At 38.4% G+C, this 17563-nt stretch overlaps 1 protein-coding gene across 2 annotated transcripts; it reads left to right on the forward strand.

Moving 5' to 3' along the window:
- The first annotated feature begins 2884 nt into the window (after nucleotides 1-2884).
- Nucleotides 2885-12640, forward strand: LOC131668732 (rotatin). Of its 2 annotated transcripts, none has more exons than XM_058943137.1 (29): nucleotides 2885-2989; nucleotides 3319-3503; nucleotides 3579-3734; nucleotides 3798-3910; nucleotides 3985-4243; nucleotides 4318-4476; nucleotides 4554-4658; nucleotides 4729-5250; nucleotides 5322-5542; nucleotides 5639-5873; nucleotides 5963-6172; nucleotides 6292-6498; nucleotides 6584-6757; nucleotides 6825-6960; nucleotides 7028-7246; nucleotides 7307-7568; nucleotides 7648-7823; nucleotides 7906-8133; nucleotides 8209-8432; nucleotides 8504-8797; nucleotides 8946-9192; nucleotides 9320-9482; nucleotides 9568-9764; nucleotides 9844-10502; nucleotides 10655-10859; nucleotides 11076-11287; nucleotides 11385-11525; nucleotides 11849-11978; nucleotides 12175-12640. In XM_058943137.1, exons 3-29 carry the CDS (start codon nucleotides 3615-3617, stop codon nucleotides 12420-12422), a joined length of 6066 nt encoding a protein of 2021 aa, XP_058799120.1. In that variant the 5' UTR covers nucleotides 2885-2989; nucleotides 3319-3503; nucleotides 3579-3614; the 3' UTR covers nucleotides 12423-12640. The 2 variants fall into 2 exon arrangements, with proteins under 2 accessions (XP_058799120.1, XP_058799119.1); XM_058943136.1 differs by lacking the exon at nucleotides 2885-2989 and adding an exon at nucleotides 3096-3217.
- The last annotated feature ends 4923 nt before the right edge of the window (nucleotides 12641-17563 follow it).

Below are 17563 nucleotides of genomic sequence, written 5' to 3' on the forward strand. Positions count from 1 at the left end.
AAAAAGTAGTAGTAATGTAGTAATAACTATCAAATATAAATTTATGGAGTAAATAAACAACATTAAAAAATGAGGACCAACATGTAAATTGTGGACGCGATACTTTCGAACATCTATTTTATAAATTTGTTCGGGCACAGTCGGTGTTGGTAATATCAAATATTTCAACGCGCTCGGAGAAGGCTTTAAATTCTATAAAGCTACATCGGACAATCTTTTGCAAATATGATAGCTGTATCAAAAAATAAAGTTTGTTCTCTGCAGTTCGTGTCTTGTAGCATAAAAAATGACAATGAAATTGCCGTGGCAATCCGTTGTTAATTTTCCAACGAGTTTCTTTAAACGTGAAAAAGCAAGACCATATGAAGCAGTACCTTCAATATGAGCCTGCACCATTCCCTCTTTCACTATTTGATAAGATGGAAGACGGTAAACAGCAAAGTCCAAGTTTTATGACAATTTCAAATGTTTAGTTCAGCTTCCAGATATTAGCGCGAACGACGGCACGATCAGTATAAAAATACTATCGTAATATTTGATGGATATCCGAAAGATACAGGCAATAATATTAAATCCTAGACGAGAATCAGATTGCAATGCGGCAATGTATCGCGAGATTTTCATTTTCACGAAAACGTTGACTTAATAGTTTTTTTTAGTACACAATTTATTAGTACCAAAAATGATTTATCTTTTAAAAAATGGAAGAGGTCAAGATACTGACAAAGGTATTCGTAATAGATTTAGATATCCTCAAATAAAAAATTATGTTGCTATTCTTCGTGTTTTTTCAGGCTGTTTTTTCAGTTTCTGCATTTTACAAGCAAGGAAGCACCAAGGAAAGAATAAACTATTTAAAATATTTATGTCTTAAGAGATGCTACTAATGGATGTGTTTTATAAAAAAGATGCTCCCCGCGATCAACTTGTTGAACACGCGTACAAAATTATATTGTTATTATATTGCGATGAAAGAAAGGAGACACTTAACAAATACCGTTTCGATTACTTCGAAAGATCCGCTTCTAGAAGTTCATTATCATTGGAAAATCTTACTCAAACTAAAGGAATTGCCAGACAACGTGCCTTCCGAGTATATTTGCGTTTGCGAAAATGGTTAGGTAAACAATATACATTAATGCCCATTTATACCTGGAAGGACCATTGATACCGGAGGAAATTCTAAAAACAAAAATTACGTATAGTTACGCGACTGGATGTCAATTAAAGTTATGTAGTTGTAGAAAAAATAATCTAAAATGTATAACTATATGTAGACATTTGTGACTTAACGCAATGTAATAATTTTGAATGCTGTTCTATCGTTAAAATAAATGACCCTGCATTATTATTAGACGAAAGTATCTCATCAGACTCGTAGAACCAAATCATAGAAGAAAATTATAGTTATAATAATGAGCATTAAGAATGAAAACCTGATATTCTAATGAAAAGAATGGGAACTACATCCCTTTAAACATTTGTCTTAAACGTGTATGTACTTATACGATCTAGATTTTAATTAGATTTTATAGATACTTTAATGTACGATACATGTCTTGATTGATAAATACATTTCAAAGTCATCCACATGAATCATATTCTTTTATTATGCATCTAAATTACTATTTTACTGTAAGTATAAATAAAAATTAATTATAAAATTACAAATAGTAACTGTAGCTTCATGAAATTAAAACAAAATTATTTGATAAATATTAAAATTTTACGACTTCTTGGAGTCAATTATCAAATTTGTCTTAATCCCGCCGAGGCACCCCAGTTTGAGTATAAAACGATTTTTTTACGTGATGTAGAAGTCCAGATATGAAAACTTTTACAAGCGCCAGGCATTTAGAGCGCTATTCAAAGTTTTCCAGTATGAGCAGGCGACGTCCGCAGCCGCACAAGCTACATAGTATAAACTTTATTTATGAAGCGATTGCTGACATTAGAAATAAATGAAATCTATTTGGATATTTTTTTATTACTTACTTGCTAATTTCTTACCGAGTACTGACCGGTAAATTGTTAAACAAGGTTATTAAATATTTGTTAAATAAAAAAATTATCTCGGCTACAAATGATCATAGCAACAATTTTCTTTATTAAATGTGTGAAAAAATACGAGTAATACTATGTAATACTATGCCATACTGAAATCAGGTAATATAAAAATTGAAATGGTTATTAAAATGCAACATGTCCGCGAAGTGAGTGCAACTTTTTTGCGTTAACTTTTAAATACTTTGAAAGATTATATCTACGAAAGGTTTTCAATAATAGTACAACTTTTAATGAAGAAAATAAGCTGATTATCGTTAATGTGGGATCTCCAACCTAAGAGTATCCATTTTGCTAGAGCGTTATTTTGCCAACATTTTTATATCTTAATAAATAATTAATATTTTTTTAATTGTCAAATAAGCATTTTTTTATTTATTAAAAGCCATGTTTATACTAAATAATAATTACAGAGCGGATAAATATTAACAAGTTACGAAGAGCTCGCTATTTACTAGTTTTTTAAATATGATTCATATAATTACCAAACATATAAGTACATTAATATGTCAATCTATAGGTCTTTCCAATACTTACAACTTTCTCGTTTAACAATTTTCGATCGAAACAATAGTTTTTAAAATATTCTCACAAAACCAGTTTTTGCAAATTTGCTAATTTTTTTGCACAAGGTTCGCTTGCAGCGATCGAGTTGAAAAATGATGAACCTCATATTATGTTTTATACCCTATATGCTATTTTTTGTTTTCAAATACCAATTTTTGCATTTTTAATATTGGGTCGCGAGAGAATACTTGGACGCTTACCTAACCAAACTTATATGATCAGATATATAGCGTCCATGCACGCAACATGGAGATATATCTATGCAGTCTCCATGATAGCGTCGCTGTTGGAAAAAGCGCGCCTTTATTGTTATCATTAGTCGGCCATGGATATTGTCCAGAATTTGTGCATCGATAAAGTTAAGTATCACCAATGATAAAGTCGCAACATCATTTGTAAAAACCGTACAAACGTGTTCATAAAAAATAGTATTACATTTTGAACATCAGTTTTCGTCTTTTTTAAAAGTTAGGTTGTAACCCGCATATAAATATGTTCTATAATGCTAGCATAATTAAACAAAGATTTTATTTTTAAAAAATATCTACCATGAGTGCAATAACGAATGCTCATATTAGAAAACTTGGTATGTTGAATTGGCTTTTTTGACGTTATTATTTTCTTTATATTAGAATATTAAAAGAATGTTTATGTTCACCGTGAAAATATTCTCTATTTCTTTATCAGATCATTCTCTTGTGGAAATTCGTCTGAGGGCGTTAAAAAATATTATTTCTAAATTAGAACTTGGTTTTGAATGTGACTGCAATGCTGTTAAAAAAGAACTGCTGGTTAAACTTTTTAGATGGTTTTCTACTGAACCAGTCATCGAGGAAGAAACAGTTTTAGACTTAATAATCAAACTAATCAAAGTAAATTTTTTAAAGTAAATATTTATTGATAATTAAAATTGATTCTTAAATTACATCATTTATTATTTGTGATAGACTGATAGAGGCAGTTATATCAATTCTTTTGGACGAATGAGATTTCACACTGAATTAAAAGATTTGAGACGTAAATTAGATTGTAAATGGCATGACAAGTTAAATTTATTGGAACAAATAGCTTCAGATCCTGGAAGATACATTGACAATTTTGCAGTAAGTATGAATAATTTTACATTGTAATAAAGATTACTGATTCATAATTAAAAATGTTTGTAGGATACACCTGCTGTTTTATCAGAATCTGTGAAAAACAATATTCAGTCTTGTCATCATCAACAATGTAGCGAGAGCTCTTCAGATATACACAGTTTTGGATCTCCTTTGGATGGGTATGAATAAATACTATTTGATGTATTTAACAGGATAATAATATTCGTAACACAATGAAATTTATTATATTTAGTTCAGTTCCATTTGAGTTGACAATTAATGAAAAAGACAATGCAGTAATACCAAGAAGATCAGAAAGTAGTGTTAAATGGCTAGTTATGCCCTGGCAAGTGCTAGTTACAACAGACAAAGGGGTATTATCTTCTGTTGAGGAAACATTAAGCAGGTCAGAAGATAATGCTACAAAAATCCAAACTTGTCAATTCATTACCAATATCATGGTGCAAGATTTTCCAGCTGAAGTTTTTCTGCAAAGGCCAACCACTATAAATGTATGTTTGTAAAAATTGTATTCTGTTGGTAATGGATTTGTTGTAGTCAATTTTCAAATTAATAAATTTTTCAGATGCTGTTAGCTCTTTTGCAGTCTTCTAAAAATGAAAATGATTTAGAACCACAAACTCTTATTATTACTATTCTGAAAACTCTTTACAAACTTGCACGATCATTGAGGTTTCGCATATATTATTACTGTGATCCAAGCATTGCACATAAAGCCCAAAAGGTAAAATTACAAACGATAATTATTGCAATATTTTACAATATATTAGAATTAGAATACAATTTTGAATTTATAATTAGATATTGGCCAGAAATATTCAAATTTTAAATAGTGAAATTTTACATCAAAGAGATAGTCCTGAAGGAGAGCAACCTGAGGAAGTTTATCAAAAACATCAACCAAGGGTAAAATATATTTTTTGTAAACAAACTTTTTTTGAAATTTATTTTATTTTTTAATTTCAATATTTTTCAGAGACAAAGAAATCGAAATTCTAGTTTGGTAGATAATGTAGATGATTCAGTACTGCAGTTACAACAATTGTTCATACCTAATTTTTGTACTGAAGCTCTTGTGACTGTACTAAAGCTGATAAGCATTTCAAATGACTCGATACGTCCATTAAAAATTGTTCGTTATATAGCCGATTTGGTATATGAACTTGTTCAATTACTTATAACTAGTGTAATGCCCACTGTGTGGTTTTGCAATGATAACGTTGCTTTGAAAATTCATGAAAACGTCAAAGTATTGCTGGAAATATTAAGTGAAATATTAGATTACTTTGGACAGTTCAACAATGTAGATTATTATAGAGCAACATATTTATACTTTTTATGGATAACAGTTAAAATGCTCAGTAATATCATACCTTTAGAATTGGCTGATCAAGTGATACCAAAAAGAATGAAAGTGTCTCTATGTGCTGCAATTATGGATGCTCCTGTCTATTTAATGTATCAACCACTTCATGCAACTTTGCAGGAATATGCAAGGGTAATTAGGAAATATTTTATTTACTTTAGTAAATAAATCTAATTATTAAACATTTTTTATTTTTATTTTAGAGATTTCGCGGCCCTCAAGAATGTGACGTGGTCAAATTGTTAGATGAAACGCGCTTGATAACTAAATCTATGAAAGCTGCTATTTCTTTGATGAAATCTGTCAATGAGAAGTCGTATTCAGAAGAATTAAAAGCAATTCATGCGTCAAAACTTAGTTTGATTTATCACAAAAATTTTAAATTGATTAAAAAATTCATTGCTTTGGCCCAAAATCGACCAGGGTAAGGATACAATTTAAAGTGCAACTTTAAATCTTACTTAACAGATTTATCGGTTAGTAGGAATATGTTAATACATTTTTATTATTTATTTTAAAGCTATAGTCTTAGCGAAGAAGATGTAGAAACTACATTAAAAATAACACTTTCTCTTCTTGCACATAGTGATGATGATATACAAGAGGCAATTTATACCGAATGCCATGCTTTGGTAAAAGCAATTTTAGGAAATAATTACGGTAGTAGATATACTTGGAAAAACATACTATTTTTGATAGAAACCAGTATTTTAACAGAAATTATTTGTCATGGAATGACACACGAAAATGAAAAGGTATTCAGATATTTCACTTAAATAACTTTTAGGTAAAAAATTAATCAAGTAGTAAAATTTTTTATTATTAAATGATTTTATTTTTCCAGATAAGCAATATGTCGCAAGATATACTATTTTTCTTATTAAACGGTAAAGCTCAAATGACTGACTCAGGATGGATGAAATTTTTGGAAACGCTTATTCCAGTTCTACCTCTTTTACAATGCCTCGCACATCCTATATCTTCCTTAGGGAAATCTATTACAAAAATGTTGAATCCTGACTACTCTTCTTCTTTCAAACTTCCTTACATAGAAGTATATATTACACAATTATAATTAATTCAAATAGATTTGTTGTATTAATGTATTATATATATATATATATATATATATATATATATATATATATATATATATATATATATATATTCAAGGTACTAAAAGGTAACACAAGACTGCTTTTTTCTCCACACGTTGAAGTAAGAGACGAAGCTTTATATAGAATATTATGGTTACTCGCACAAGAGAAAAATTCGTCGCAAAAGTTACCACGACTCTCGTCATTACACGGTTTACCTCTTAATTCACTTTGTGTGTTTGAGAAGCAAACGTCCGCTAGACGACCAGAGGGAAATTACCAAGTACGTTAACGTATCATTTATTCGATTCCTATTATATTGTTCATTTCTTGCGCTTTGTCTTTATGTACTTTGCACTTTTTTCCAGAGGAGCGCACTGATTTCAGTACTCGAAATGTTAGAGTCTTCCAATATCGAGCCTAAAATTAGAAAGTCGGCATTAGTACAACTTAGTGTAATGTTGACTGATATTTCATTGCATAAAGTATTCATTTCACAAAATGGGTTACCATTAATTTTAGATATCTTCTCGAAAGCCTTGGTAAATTGTTCACATTTATTATTTTGATTGATTTAATTATAATTACTATATGAAAATTATGTTTTAGTTAGAGAAAGACTTTATCAATTATCCTGATTCAGTAATATCTGTTGTAACAATTTTGAAGCTGCTTGTTTCAAACGAAACCTCAGTTAGAATTGAATTGTCAAACCGTATTGATGTATATTTCAATATACTGAGAAGTAAGTTTTATGTAGATGAAATTAAACTATTTGAAATTGAAATTTGAAGTGAAATGAATCATTTCAGGTCTATTTTTATATCCCAACAATGAGAGTGTTAAAACAGACGCTGCACAATTGTTATCTCTACTTTTGTATAATAGTTATATTATGAAGCTCACAGAGAAATCTTTAAATAATCCTTACAATATTTCACTGCCTTACATCATCACAGTCAACATGAAACTTCCGTTTACATGTAAAGTCCATTGGAAAACAAGCGTCCATAAACGATCGGATGTTTCAGGTAAGACAATGAAGATTTTTAATAATTTCAGGTGAATGCAAACAGTAACTATTTTCACAGTCTTACACCGAAACAATCCTGTGGCTTCGACTTTTGTCCGTCAGTTTTGGGCCTGGGAATGGAACGAGGGCAAAAAAATCTTGTGGAAAAAGTGGCAGGAAATTAATGATCCTATGATTTCTGTAACTCTGATAATCAAAGAATCAGAGCTCGCCTGCATAGTTAACACTTCACTGCATTATTGCATGCAACAACAGTTGTACAATATTCAAAACTCGATTACACACAATGGAGTTTCTTGTGCAATAGATTACCTCACCATGTAAGGAATCAATTACGACACATTAAAGCATAACAATATTATATTGATTTGAACATCTCATATTTGCTTTTTTTCACAGATATATGAAATTATGTCACTTAATAAATGATGAAAATCTGGAAAATATAATACAACTTTCTTGGTCTGACACATTCGAACGTTTTTTACACTCATATCCTACTTGTAAAGAGGATTATGAACTGTTCGTCAACGTTCTTAATTTTCTACATCTATATGTAAAAGTGACTCACGGAGGTAAATACATAATGCTTCAGATTTTCGCAAATTTCCTTCGCTCAATTAACCAATTAATGCGCGATTATAAATGCATTTTTAGAAGAATCAAAGTGGTTGTGCAAGGCTGTAAAAAATATGATGAAGTCATTAACGGAATGGATTCGCAATACTGAGAGTGGCAGTGAAGACATTTATCAATCGATGCTCAGATTGACGCGCGCTTGTTCAATGATCGATGATGAGGATAACGACGACTCGAGAAGCTCTTGGATCAGCTTTATCGAGTTTACTGTTTCAAATTTGTTTTTCGGGGATTATTACAATTTGGGTGAATCTTTTTCCTCGATTAATTTCGATTCCACGTAAGATTGATGTGAGCTTAATTCAATCTTTTCATTTGTAGCATTTTTGGCATGGGTCTTATCTACGTTAACTTACGTAATTAGCAAATGTCAGTGGAAAGGTAATGAAGAAACGCTGCTATCTACTGGCAACGCTTTGATTGAGCTCATTTTTTCGTTCAGCCAAGAAGGAAGTGCTAGTTTCATGGGTTTGACAATCACGAGAGATTGCATCATTTGTCTCAACCACGTTCTTCATCAAATGCAAATTCATTTGCACAAAAACGTCGGCATTCCTAAATACTCAACCTAAACAAATAAAACGACCATCTCACTCATTTCATTATTATGGCTTAGGTGTGGACGAAGTTTTGGTACGACAAGGAACAATCATTAAGCTTCGTGCCAGTTCTCTGGCGAAGCCGCGATCCCTTAGTTCGCGCATCATCATTGCAATTGCTAGCAAGCCTCATCAATGGACCACATACGGCGTTGCAATTGTTGACAGCGATCGATTTATCTCCCGTGGAGCTATGTCACTCGTTGTTGTACTTCATCACCGCGCAGGAGGAATCTTGCATAGTAAAGGAAGAAGCTTGTTTGGCAATGTCCAACCTCATCAAGAATTCAAACGCGATTGTCTTTCAATATGTGAGTATAGTCGAAGGAGTTTCGTCCGCGTGCCGACAAAAGCAAATCTCGACCACGCGTTTTCCGAATTGCATTCGGCAGCGCACGTCGGTTCGATACTCATCGTAATTTTGTCTTAATGAATCTTTGATTTTTGCGTTGTTTGCAGGTCGACGAGTTCAAGCCGAGTGTCATGCTGTCTTACGTGACAGACAACAACGTTTATCATGAGATCGCTGTGATGTTTTCTAATTTGTACATGTCAAGTACCCTCGATCCTGATGTGTCCGATATGACGGAATCCGATGAGGATATACAAACACAAAGTTTAACGAGTAGCCGTACAAGTACGACGGTGTCGATGGTACCCAAGATTGTATATTATCTATACGACTGCGGAGACAACTTTCAGGGCTGTGAGTAATTTCTTATTTGTCCGTTTTTCACTTCGATTGCGCGTTGAACCGGTCGTTAATAAACGAGCTGCGATTCTCAAAGTCGAAATTGACATCAGTGATTGACAGATCTTGAAATTATTTATAGATTCCGCTGGGAACTCTGATATGACCGATGATCAGCTGGAGTTTATCACAACTCCGACTTTGATTACGGCTCTATGCATGCTGCTCAATAATCTCATTGGCATTGGCGAACACGAAGTCATTCATGAGATTTTCGAGCATTCGCTCTACAAGCACATCGTTGGGTATGCTCATCTTTACAATGACACATTTGCCCTACTTGTGCGAGTTATGAGTGAGCTATTATGCGCCTTTTTTTTTAATGAGTAGGTGTTTCGGGGAAATTCCGAAGAATATCAATGGCGAAAGAAAAGTCGAACATTACGGCAATGTTTTGGAAATGTATACCAGCTTGTGCGCAGTGCTTACGAACTGCGTTATCAATAGTCCTGATTTTGCATCGATAGTTACTTTCTCACCAGAATTTCTACGACATTTGCTCAACATGTTAAACAAAGATTTATACTGTGAGTTTGTTTTTTGAAAAAAATTAAAACCCGTGCATTTTTTATTGATAATTAATAAAAATACACCATTTGTTTATAGTCGCGATTAATAACAGATTGGTTTACTTAAGAAATCGATTGAGCGCTGAAATTTTGAAATTCTTGACGTCGTTATCTCTGACCGAAAATCAACATTTTGACTCGTTTCAAGTAGCACTGACAAGTTGTAACACGCAAGCTCTTGTAAAGACCATTTGTGAAATGGTGAAAACTTCCAAAACTGATCTCGGTATGAGCGCGGCGAGTTTCTTCGCTTTTCTTCTATCTCAAGAGATCCAAAACGACTGCGAAGAGACTAAAATTAGTCCTTTGAAAGAAGTGCTGGATTCTAGAATAGACACTGAATCAAATGGTAATTGGGGAGTGAAAAAATTGAGCGCTGAAAATCTGATTGACCAGAATGTAAACTCGACGACAATGGATGAATCTTGTTTGGGCGCTGAAATCTGCAAAGCGCTCGTGAATCTGTTCATTGCTCACAATTACGTCAAACTCGTCAAGAAAACTAAATATTCAAGCGACAAAGATGTCATCACCGTTGCACTCACCAATTTACTTTGCGTATCCGTTGAGGCGAAAAAATTCGCGATCGGCGAAAATTTTCCAACGACTTGCATGATGGTGCTGAAGGAATTGTACATCAGACTAAATGCTATACCGATACATAAATACAAATCGCAAGCTGATCGCACGCACAAGGTATTCTTTTTTCTTTTTTGTAGCTCTAAATCTATTGACGAGATCTATTATTTGATTAGTTCGGCTGCGGGTTTTCCAACACTTTTGTTTGTCGAGTACAGGTGGTCGTTGACATTCCAATGTGTTTTATCAACGCTTCTTTTTTATTTCAGCTGCATCCTTTGTTACACGAGATTGATTTGATTTACATACTGCTAATGAACTTCATGTACGATAGCGTTGAGGCTAAAAACATTTTTGCTGCGATTGAATTGGCTGACATCATTCACAAACTATGGGCTCACACCTCGGTTAACAAGAAAACGCTCATTACCAATTTGAAATTATTATCAACGTTTACAACGAATTGCGTGGAAGGTAAGTGATCTGCGAGAATAAATCTTTATACTTTTTTGCTCTAAGAGAAAGTATATAAGAGAACAAATTTGCAACTATCATTGGTTTTGGCAAATCGTTTCGTTCAAATTACAGTCTTTGTCTACTTTGCCGCAAAAAAGAAACTATTTCATAACTCCGAGTAAAAAGTGAAACAGCTGACAACGGTTATCGTTTTTTTCTTTGTTCTTATTGCAGCGTCTCATTCATTGTGCTTGACGACTGTGACGCCAGGTGTGGGTCTTAGAAAAACGCCAAATTCCCTCTCGTTGATCCATGTAATAATGCAAATGGTTGCCAAGGAGCTCGACGTAATTAATCGCAATTCCGACTGCCAGAAACTCAACTTTGCGTTTCAAATTCTACGAAATGCCATTCACAGTCACGAATGTCGCGTTGTTATCTCGAAGGTAGTAATTTGTTCACGAGTAATTATTGTTGTTCCGTCGATCTGCGTCTGATTCATACGCATGACAATCGTAAAGAAAAAATTTTCTCTTTGTACAGAGCAATCTACTACAATTCTTCACGAAGATTCATCCATCGACAACGAAACGCACAAAGCTTTGGCAAATAGTAGAGATAAACTGCTTAGAATTCCTGATAGATTTCACATTTTACGACGAAGGCCAACTGGCCGTTTCCAAGGTACATTTAAATTGGATACATATTTTGCGTATTTACAACCATTCATTAACAGACTGTTTATCTTGGAAAAATAAAATTGTCGGATTTGATATTTCAACTGGAACACTCGCATTCTAAAGGATAGAGTTAATTAAAAGATTAATCTTATCTTGTCGCACGAGTATATACGATTAAAAAAAAACTCGACATTTTCCAACTCTTTACGGGTTGAAAAATGTTTGAAAAAATTGAAAAACAGTGGGTCACACATTTAATCTATAAATATGAATTAGTCATTAAAAAAGCAAAAGCAGGAATTGTATATTTTGTTGTCGCACGCATAGGCGGTGGACAGCTTGGAAGTGCTGATAAATCTAGCTCGGCTATCGACCGGTTCCCCAAGACTTTTGGCTATTTCGATCCTGCGCAACTTGGCGTTCAACTCGACCAATCGACCAAGGCTCTTAGGTTCCAGTAAGTACTTTCCTCGTTCGTAAATCATTCTCCAATTAATTAATGTAAAAAGAAAAAAAAAACTTTCCTCATTTCCGCGCGCTCACGAATCCGCTTCAATTGAATGAAAAATTTGTAAGCAACGTGACAATAGATCTAATAATGCCCCGTGTGCGTTACGCAACGCAAAATCATAACGAGGACAATGAATTCGCAGGCGAGTTCCTTGAGTTGCTGCTTTCGTCGTTGAAAGAAGGCACGGTGACGGAGATCGAAGTCGCCGGATCGACTCTGTGGTCGCTCATTAGCAATAACCAGAAGGGCAAGCTCATCGCCCGCAACGCTGGCTTTCCACATGCCATACAAACGGTCCTTAGCCGTTTGTCTATACAGCAGGACAACGCTGCCGAAGAGCAAGAGCTCGTTGCAATGCTAGAGTACGTACACGAGATTATGTCTCACTAGCGAGCAGATTACGTAGAATTATTTGTAAATAAACTCGCGGTAGGTAAATTGTCGTCCGTTCGTAAATGAAATCAATTTATAGCGTAGCTTAAAGCGTCGACACTGTGTGTATATTTATTGAACTGCCGCTACACGAAGCTTTTTTTGTGCACGACCAAGTATTTTTGTAAAGATCTTTGTACATTTGTATGCCTGCAGAATAATAAAAGTAAAGTAAGACTGGAACGACCTTGACTTTTAAAGTATCCCGATAATTAGAGCATGTAGACCATGTATGTACATGTCGCATCAGTTAGCCAAGAATTGACACTTGCGTCGATCGAATAACGGGCGATACTATATACGCACGCATCGATCCTAGACGGCGCGCGCTCTTTTGTATTCAATTGAAAAGCGGTTGCGATGAAGAACGCATGCTTCCATGCCTCCGGTCAACTCGACGTGTACATTATAAGTCGTACGCGATCACGGCTCGGAGTCTGTAAATATCTCGTAGGATTCTAATGAGTGCGTCCTTTGTCAATTACGTACACCGATGACGCGCGTGCCCAATTTTTCGATCGCCTCAAGGAAAACCAGTCGACAAGGAAGTAAAAAGGGTGGAGCGAGGCTCTACGCGCGAGTTGGAATAAAACTGGTGGGCTGCGCTGCGCCGGCGCAGCGACGCGCGATCACAATTGCCGTCCTTATTTACGCGCGAGCATCGATGCATAATTGTTGACGAGCGATGAGCGCGATATTTTCCAATGGTCCGCCGATGTAGAATCGTAGGCGTGAGAGTGTACGCGGGCATCTCCCCTCGATCGAGCATCGGAGCGAAGGAAGTGGCACACGGGCGACGCGCGCTATTATCGCCGCTCGAGAATGCTATATCGGGCCTTTCGTCGGAGAACTGCTGCTTCGGCGCGCGGTCTGGAATTAACGAACGATCGTTTGCCTATTCCACGCGCGGAACGCGTTTGATCTCCGTGCGCCAGTCCCAGCTACGATAGCTCGCCGTTTGGCCATTGGGAACGTGCTCCCAGAGAGACGTGTGCCCTCTTGCCGTCGGGCCGGATGTGCGCGCGAGGTACGCATTACGGCGATTTTATCGGGAAAGCGTGCAATAGGCGCGATTCTTTCGTTATATGCGTTTTTAAAGCGGCGATTCTTCGACATATCCTTTCGTTTTTTAAGGCCCAGCTTGACAATAGTCAAAACCTTATTTTATTCAAACGCAAACAATACTCGTTTTTCGATGCATATAAGAAAGCCAAAGTACCTCTGTCGATGTGCAACTTTATCAGTCCAGGTCGCTTTACAAGGGAGATACTTGAGTTTGCCTAAATCAATAGCGAAAATATCAAGCTAAAGTTACAAGTGCTCGAATCTACGATGAGGCAAACCGTCACAAAGAAGCATAGGAAAAATGAAAAATTGAAAATAGTATTGGTTCGCTAGCCCAAACAATAAAGAAAATAGAACGAAGGTAAAAGAGTGCCATCAACGATTTAAAAAAGAAGAGAAGGCGATAATTTAGCAGATATACATGCTCGTCAGGCCACGCCGCAATTCGCTCGCGGCGCGTTATGTTTCCAGTAGAGTCATCATCGCGAGGCGGCGGCGGCAAAAACAGGAGAAGCCATCGCGGAGGTTTTCTTGTCGAATGCGCGAAGCGTCCTGCAATATAAAGCGTCAATCGAGTACGGGATAAGCAATGCAGGCACACGCGCACACGCGCGCACGGGCGCACACGCACACGGCGCGGCGAGAGAGATATTCGGTCGGAGCGCGGCGCGGCGTGCGAGTGCGTGCCGTACCACGTGACGTCGAGTGGATTTGCGTCAATGCTGACCTCCGGAGTGGCATACCACACGACGAGCTCTCTCGCCTCGCTTCGCGCGCGCGCGCGCCGCGGCTAACCGGGCCACGCGGAGCCGCGCGGAGCCGCGCGGAGCCGCGCGCGCTACACCCTTCCGCCGACGAGCGCTCTCGTCGCGCGCGGCCACCATCGGCCGAGCTGCGCGCTGTCCCGCCGACCCCTTTGCCTCCGACGCGAAGATCGCTTCTTGTCCGCGGTTTCGCCTCGTCGCGGAAGACGTTGTTCTGCCCTGTCTTCGCTGTCTTCTCCGTTCCCACGCTTGCTGCTTCGCGTTTCTCGCTGCTCTCCTTGCAAGTTTCGTTCGGGCCTAAGCCTAGGCCAAGTCACCTGTTTTGCAACCGATTCGTCGACACGTAACGAATACGCCGGACGTTCCTTTTTTTAGTGAAAGTATCCGTCGTTGGATTATGCCGCGCGAATCGTCGATGCGAATTTTGCATCTGTCCGCGCACGGCCAAACTCGTTAGAGCGACTTCTCTCTCTCTCTCTCCTCTCGCTGCGAGGTGAAATTGTCAATCGCGTCTCTACGCGGACACTTTCTAACCAGTTGACGTCATAATTTAATTGCGTGCGCGTGCTATCGACAGCGTTACCCTATTGCGGCAGTGTCGGCAACATCGTTCGCGGCTGCGCGATTGTCGACCGGAGCGGGGGCTGCACTGGTTTTCGCTGGCAATCGGATCACCGACTTTCGTGCAAATATTGATGGCGAGCTCTGCGCGCGTCTCCGCAATAAATTATCGAGCGAATCCGATCCTTCCCTCGCTTCCGACTGGTCGGGAATCAGTCGAAGGCAAGTGATGCAACGGCCAAACTTTTCGATCCCCGCGGCCAAAGTCGCTTACGTTTATGATTGTGCGATAGCGAGGCGAGCCCCGTTGGCAAAGAAGCCGTCGGCGACATTTGACCGGCGATCGCTTGCTCTTCGCGTTGGAGCGATCCTTCAAGCTCGTCGAGGATTTGCACATTGACCTTCCAGTGGCGGCTTTCCAGTGAAAAACTGGGATGATAAATACATCTCCGAGTGTTTGCTTTTTCGCGCGTACTTCCCACTCGGTTCGGCGCTTCTTTTCCTACGTGGCGCGTGTGGCTGCGATCTTGTAACACTACGCATATCAATGCGCATTTCGCGTGGTCGCGGCATAATATATACTTTGCGAGTATTTTTCAGCCGATGAGATTGATCGCAAGCGAGTCCGTAAGCCGGGAGCAGTCGAGAGGACAACCACCGGAATCGAGTCGAATCCAGCGGTTAAGAGTGACGCGATCCCTCGCTCGCAGTGACATTAGCCGGCTGGGAGAAAGAGAGAAACAAAAAATTGAAAATAATCGGGCAAGTTGATTGACCGTGGCGGCTGGCAAATTGTGTGTGCACGCGTCGCACCACAATCATCGGCATGATCATCGGCCGAAACGAGCTTTTTCTTTTTTCTCTTTTTTTTTCTTTATCGGTTACGGCAATGCGTAAGCGGGAGAGAGAGAGAGAGAGAGAGAGAGAGAGAGAGAGAGAAAGGGGGGAGAGAGCAAAGTCCCTAAATATAACGGTTAAGACTTTGATCTCCTCGTTTATCGCGGACGCTCGTTCTCTCGCGATATCTGTCTCAGGCGCTTCGAGTAAAGACGTCAATTGGCACTCGCGTGCGAGCAGGCACTGATTAACCGTTCTTCTCCGACAGCCGACGTTATTAGCCTTTCCCGTGGCGCGGAGCATCGCCGCGACGGTCCGGTCCGCGATCGAGGATTTGAAATAACGAAAGCTCCATTAATTTTAGCGTAATTTTCGAAAGATACGCAAAAGAATAGTAAGGCGAATGACGAACGGTCGCTGCTACTGAACGCCTCAAATTTATCAATACTACGAGGCAATTTATATCAAGTTTTTTCCTTCAAGCTACGTGCACGCAAAGCGAAAGATCGTTCGTTAAAGGAGCAGCTATTAATCAAGTTTACGTTATAAAACTGCTACTCGTAAGCTCAATCAAAGTCCATTCATCTGCGTACCCATCTATACGAACGGCCATATAGAAATTGAAGGTATAGATCACTCGATTTTATCGATTTTGGCATCAATATTCTAACCGATGGAATATTCATACTTTAAGCGAAAATTGGCTGGGCTATTCTACCAGATGGAGTTATCAGTTGCTGGATAGGTCTTCTTCACCGACGTGGATTGATTTCGATTCGCGCACGCACAGCTTCGTCGCATGATTCAAGAGGGACTCGTTAATCCCTTTCTAAACGAACAAACAGCCTACGCAAACGCTGCAAGTCGACAATGCGAAACATTCAAAATGATAACCAAGCCTGAGATACGCTTGCATTCTAATGGCACGTGTTGAAATTGACCATAGACCACTAAGCGCCATTCCCGTCACGTGTTCAAATGCAATCGATAGGCAAAGCAAACGTTGTGTGAAGCTCCGAGCTACCGTCTCGAGGTGACGCGTTTATTCGCATTCCCGAAAAAATATTGAAAAACAAAAGGAGGAACGGACTGGCAAAACGCACCGACACGATCTAACCAGCGTCTCGTGAAGCATAAAAAATCGGCAGTGCGAGCAAGAAACGACGGTCTTCGTTATCGACTCGGAAGCGAATCCAACTGCCGTGGGCTGTCGAACCGAAACCGATTGCCAGTCCGATTGACCCGTCGTCGGGTTGCTGCAAGCTCGCGGCCAGTTTCATCCATCCAATTGACGTCGAACGCGCACTTGCCTAGCGCAAGTGTAACGTGCTGACTCGGTCGCGCGCGGTATCAGTGACCCGCGAGTTGGGTGATATTCCACGCGCGAGCAACGCTCAACGCCAACTGGAACTTTTTATTTGCCGGCAAACATTGTCGCAACGCCGGTGTGTGTCCAGCTCGGGGAGGGAGGCCCTAAATTTCGAGCGTAAACACCGGCAAATTTTGAGGCTCGCTCTCGCCTCTTTTTTTCCTGGTCGATCGCGGCTTGTTGCAAACTTTCCATCGCACTCGCGGCAGCGCGTGTCCATGTTAATCTTTTTCATTTGGACGGCGTTAACGTGCTGGCTTGTTCATATGTGTGCTTGTGCGAGAGAAAACGAAAAAAAAAGGCCTTTGTTGATTATCGCTTACGGAATGTGATATACGCAAAATATTTGGTCACTCCGGGAAAATATTTGAAAATCGTTTTGAGATTGGAAATCACTCGAGATGCCCAATGGTAGTTCATGTGGACGGCTTGATCAATTTCCATTTAATATTCCGAAATAATAAACGTCAATGAAAGTCATACTGTTGTTTAATTTTTCAAAA

Source organism: Phymastichus coffea, unplaced genomic scaffold (genome assembly GCF_024137745.1).
Source record: "Phymastichus coffea isolate CEN01 unplaced genomic scaffold, Cenicafe_Pcof_1.1 PCOF00083, whole genome shotgun sequence".
Classification (NCBI taxonomy): Eukaryota; Metazoa; Arthropoda; class Insecta; order Hymenoptera; family Eulophidae; genus Phymastichus; species Phymastichus coffea.

What these genes read in the sequence shown, in the direction of transcription:
- LOC131668732 (XM_058943136.1), top strand. Translation starts at nt 3,181, where the DNA reads ATGAGTGCAATAACGAATGCTCATATTAGAAAACTTG. An exon ending in CTTTGCAGGAATATGCAAGG is followed by an intron (nt 5,251 to 5,321) that starts GTAATTAGGAAA and finishes TTTTTATTTTAG; the next exon opens with AGATTTCGCGGCCCTCAAGA. An exon ending in GCAATAGATTACCTCACCAT is followed by an intron (nt 7,569 to 7,647) that starts GTAAGGAATCAA and finishes TTTTTTTCACAG; the next exon opens with ATATATGAAATTATGTCACT.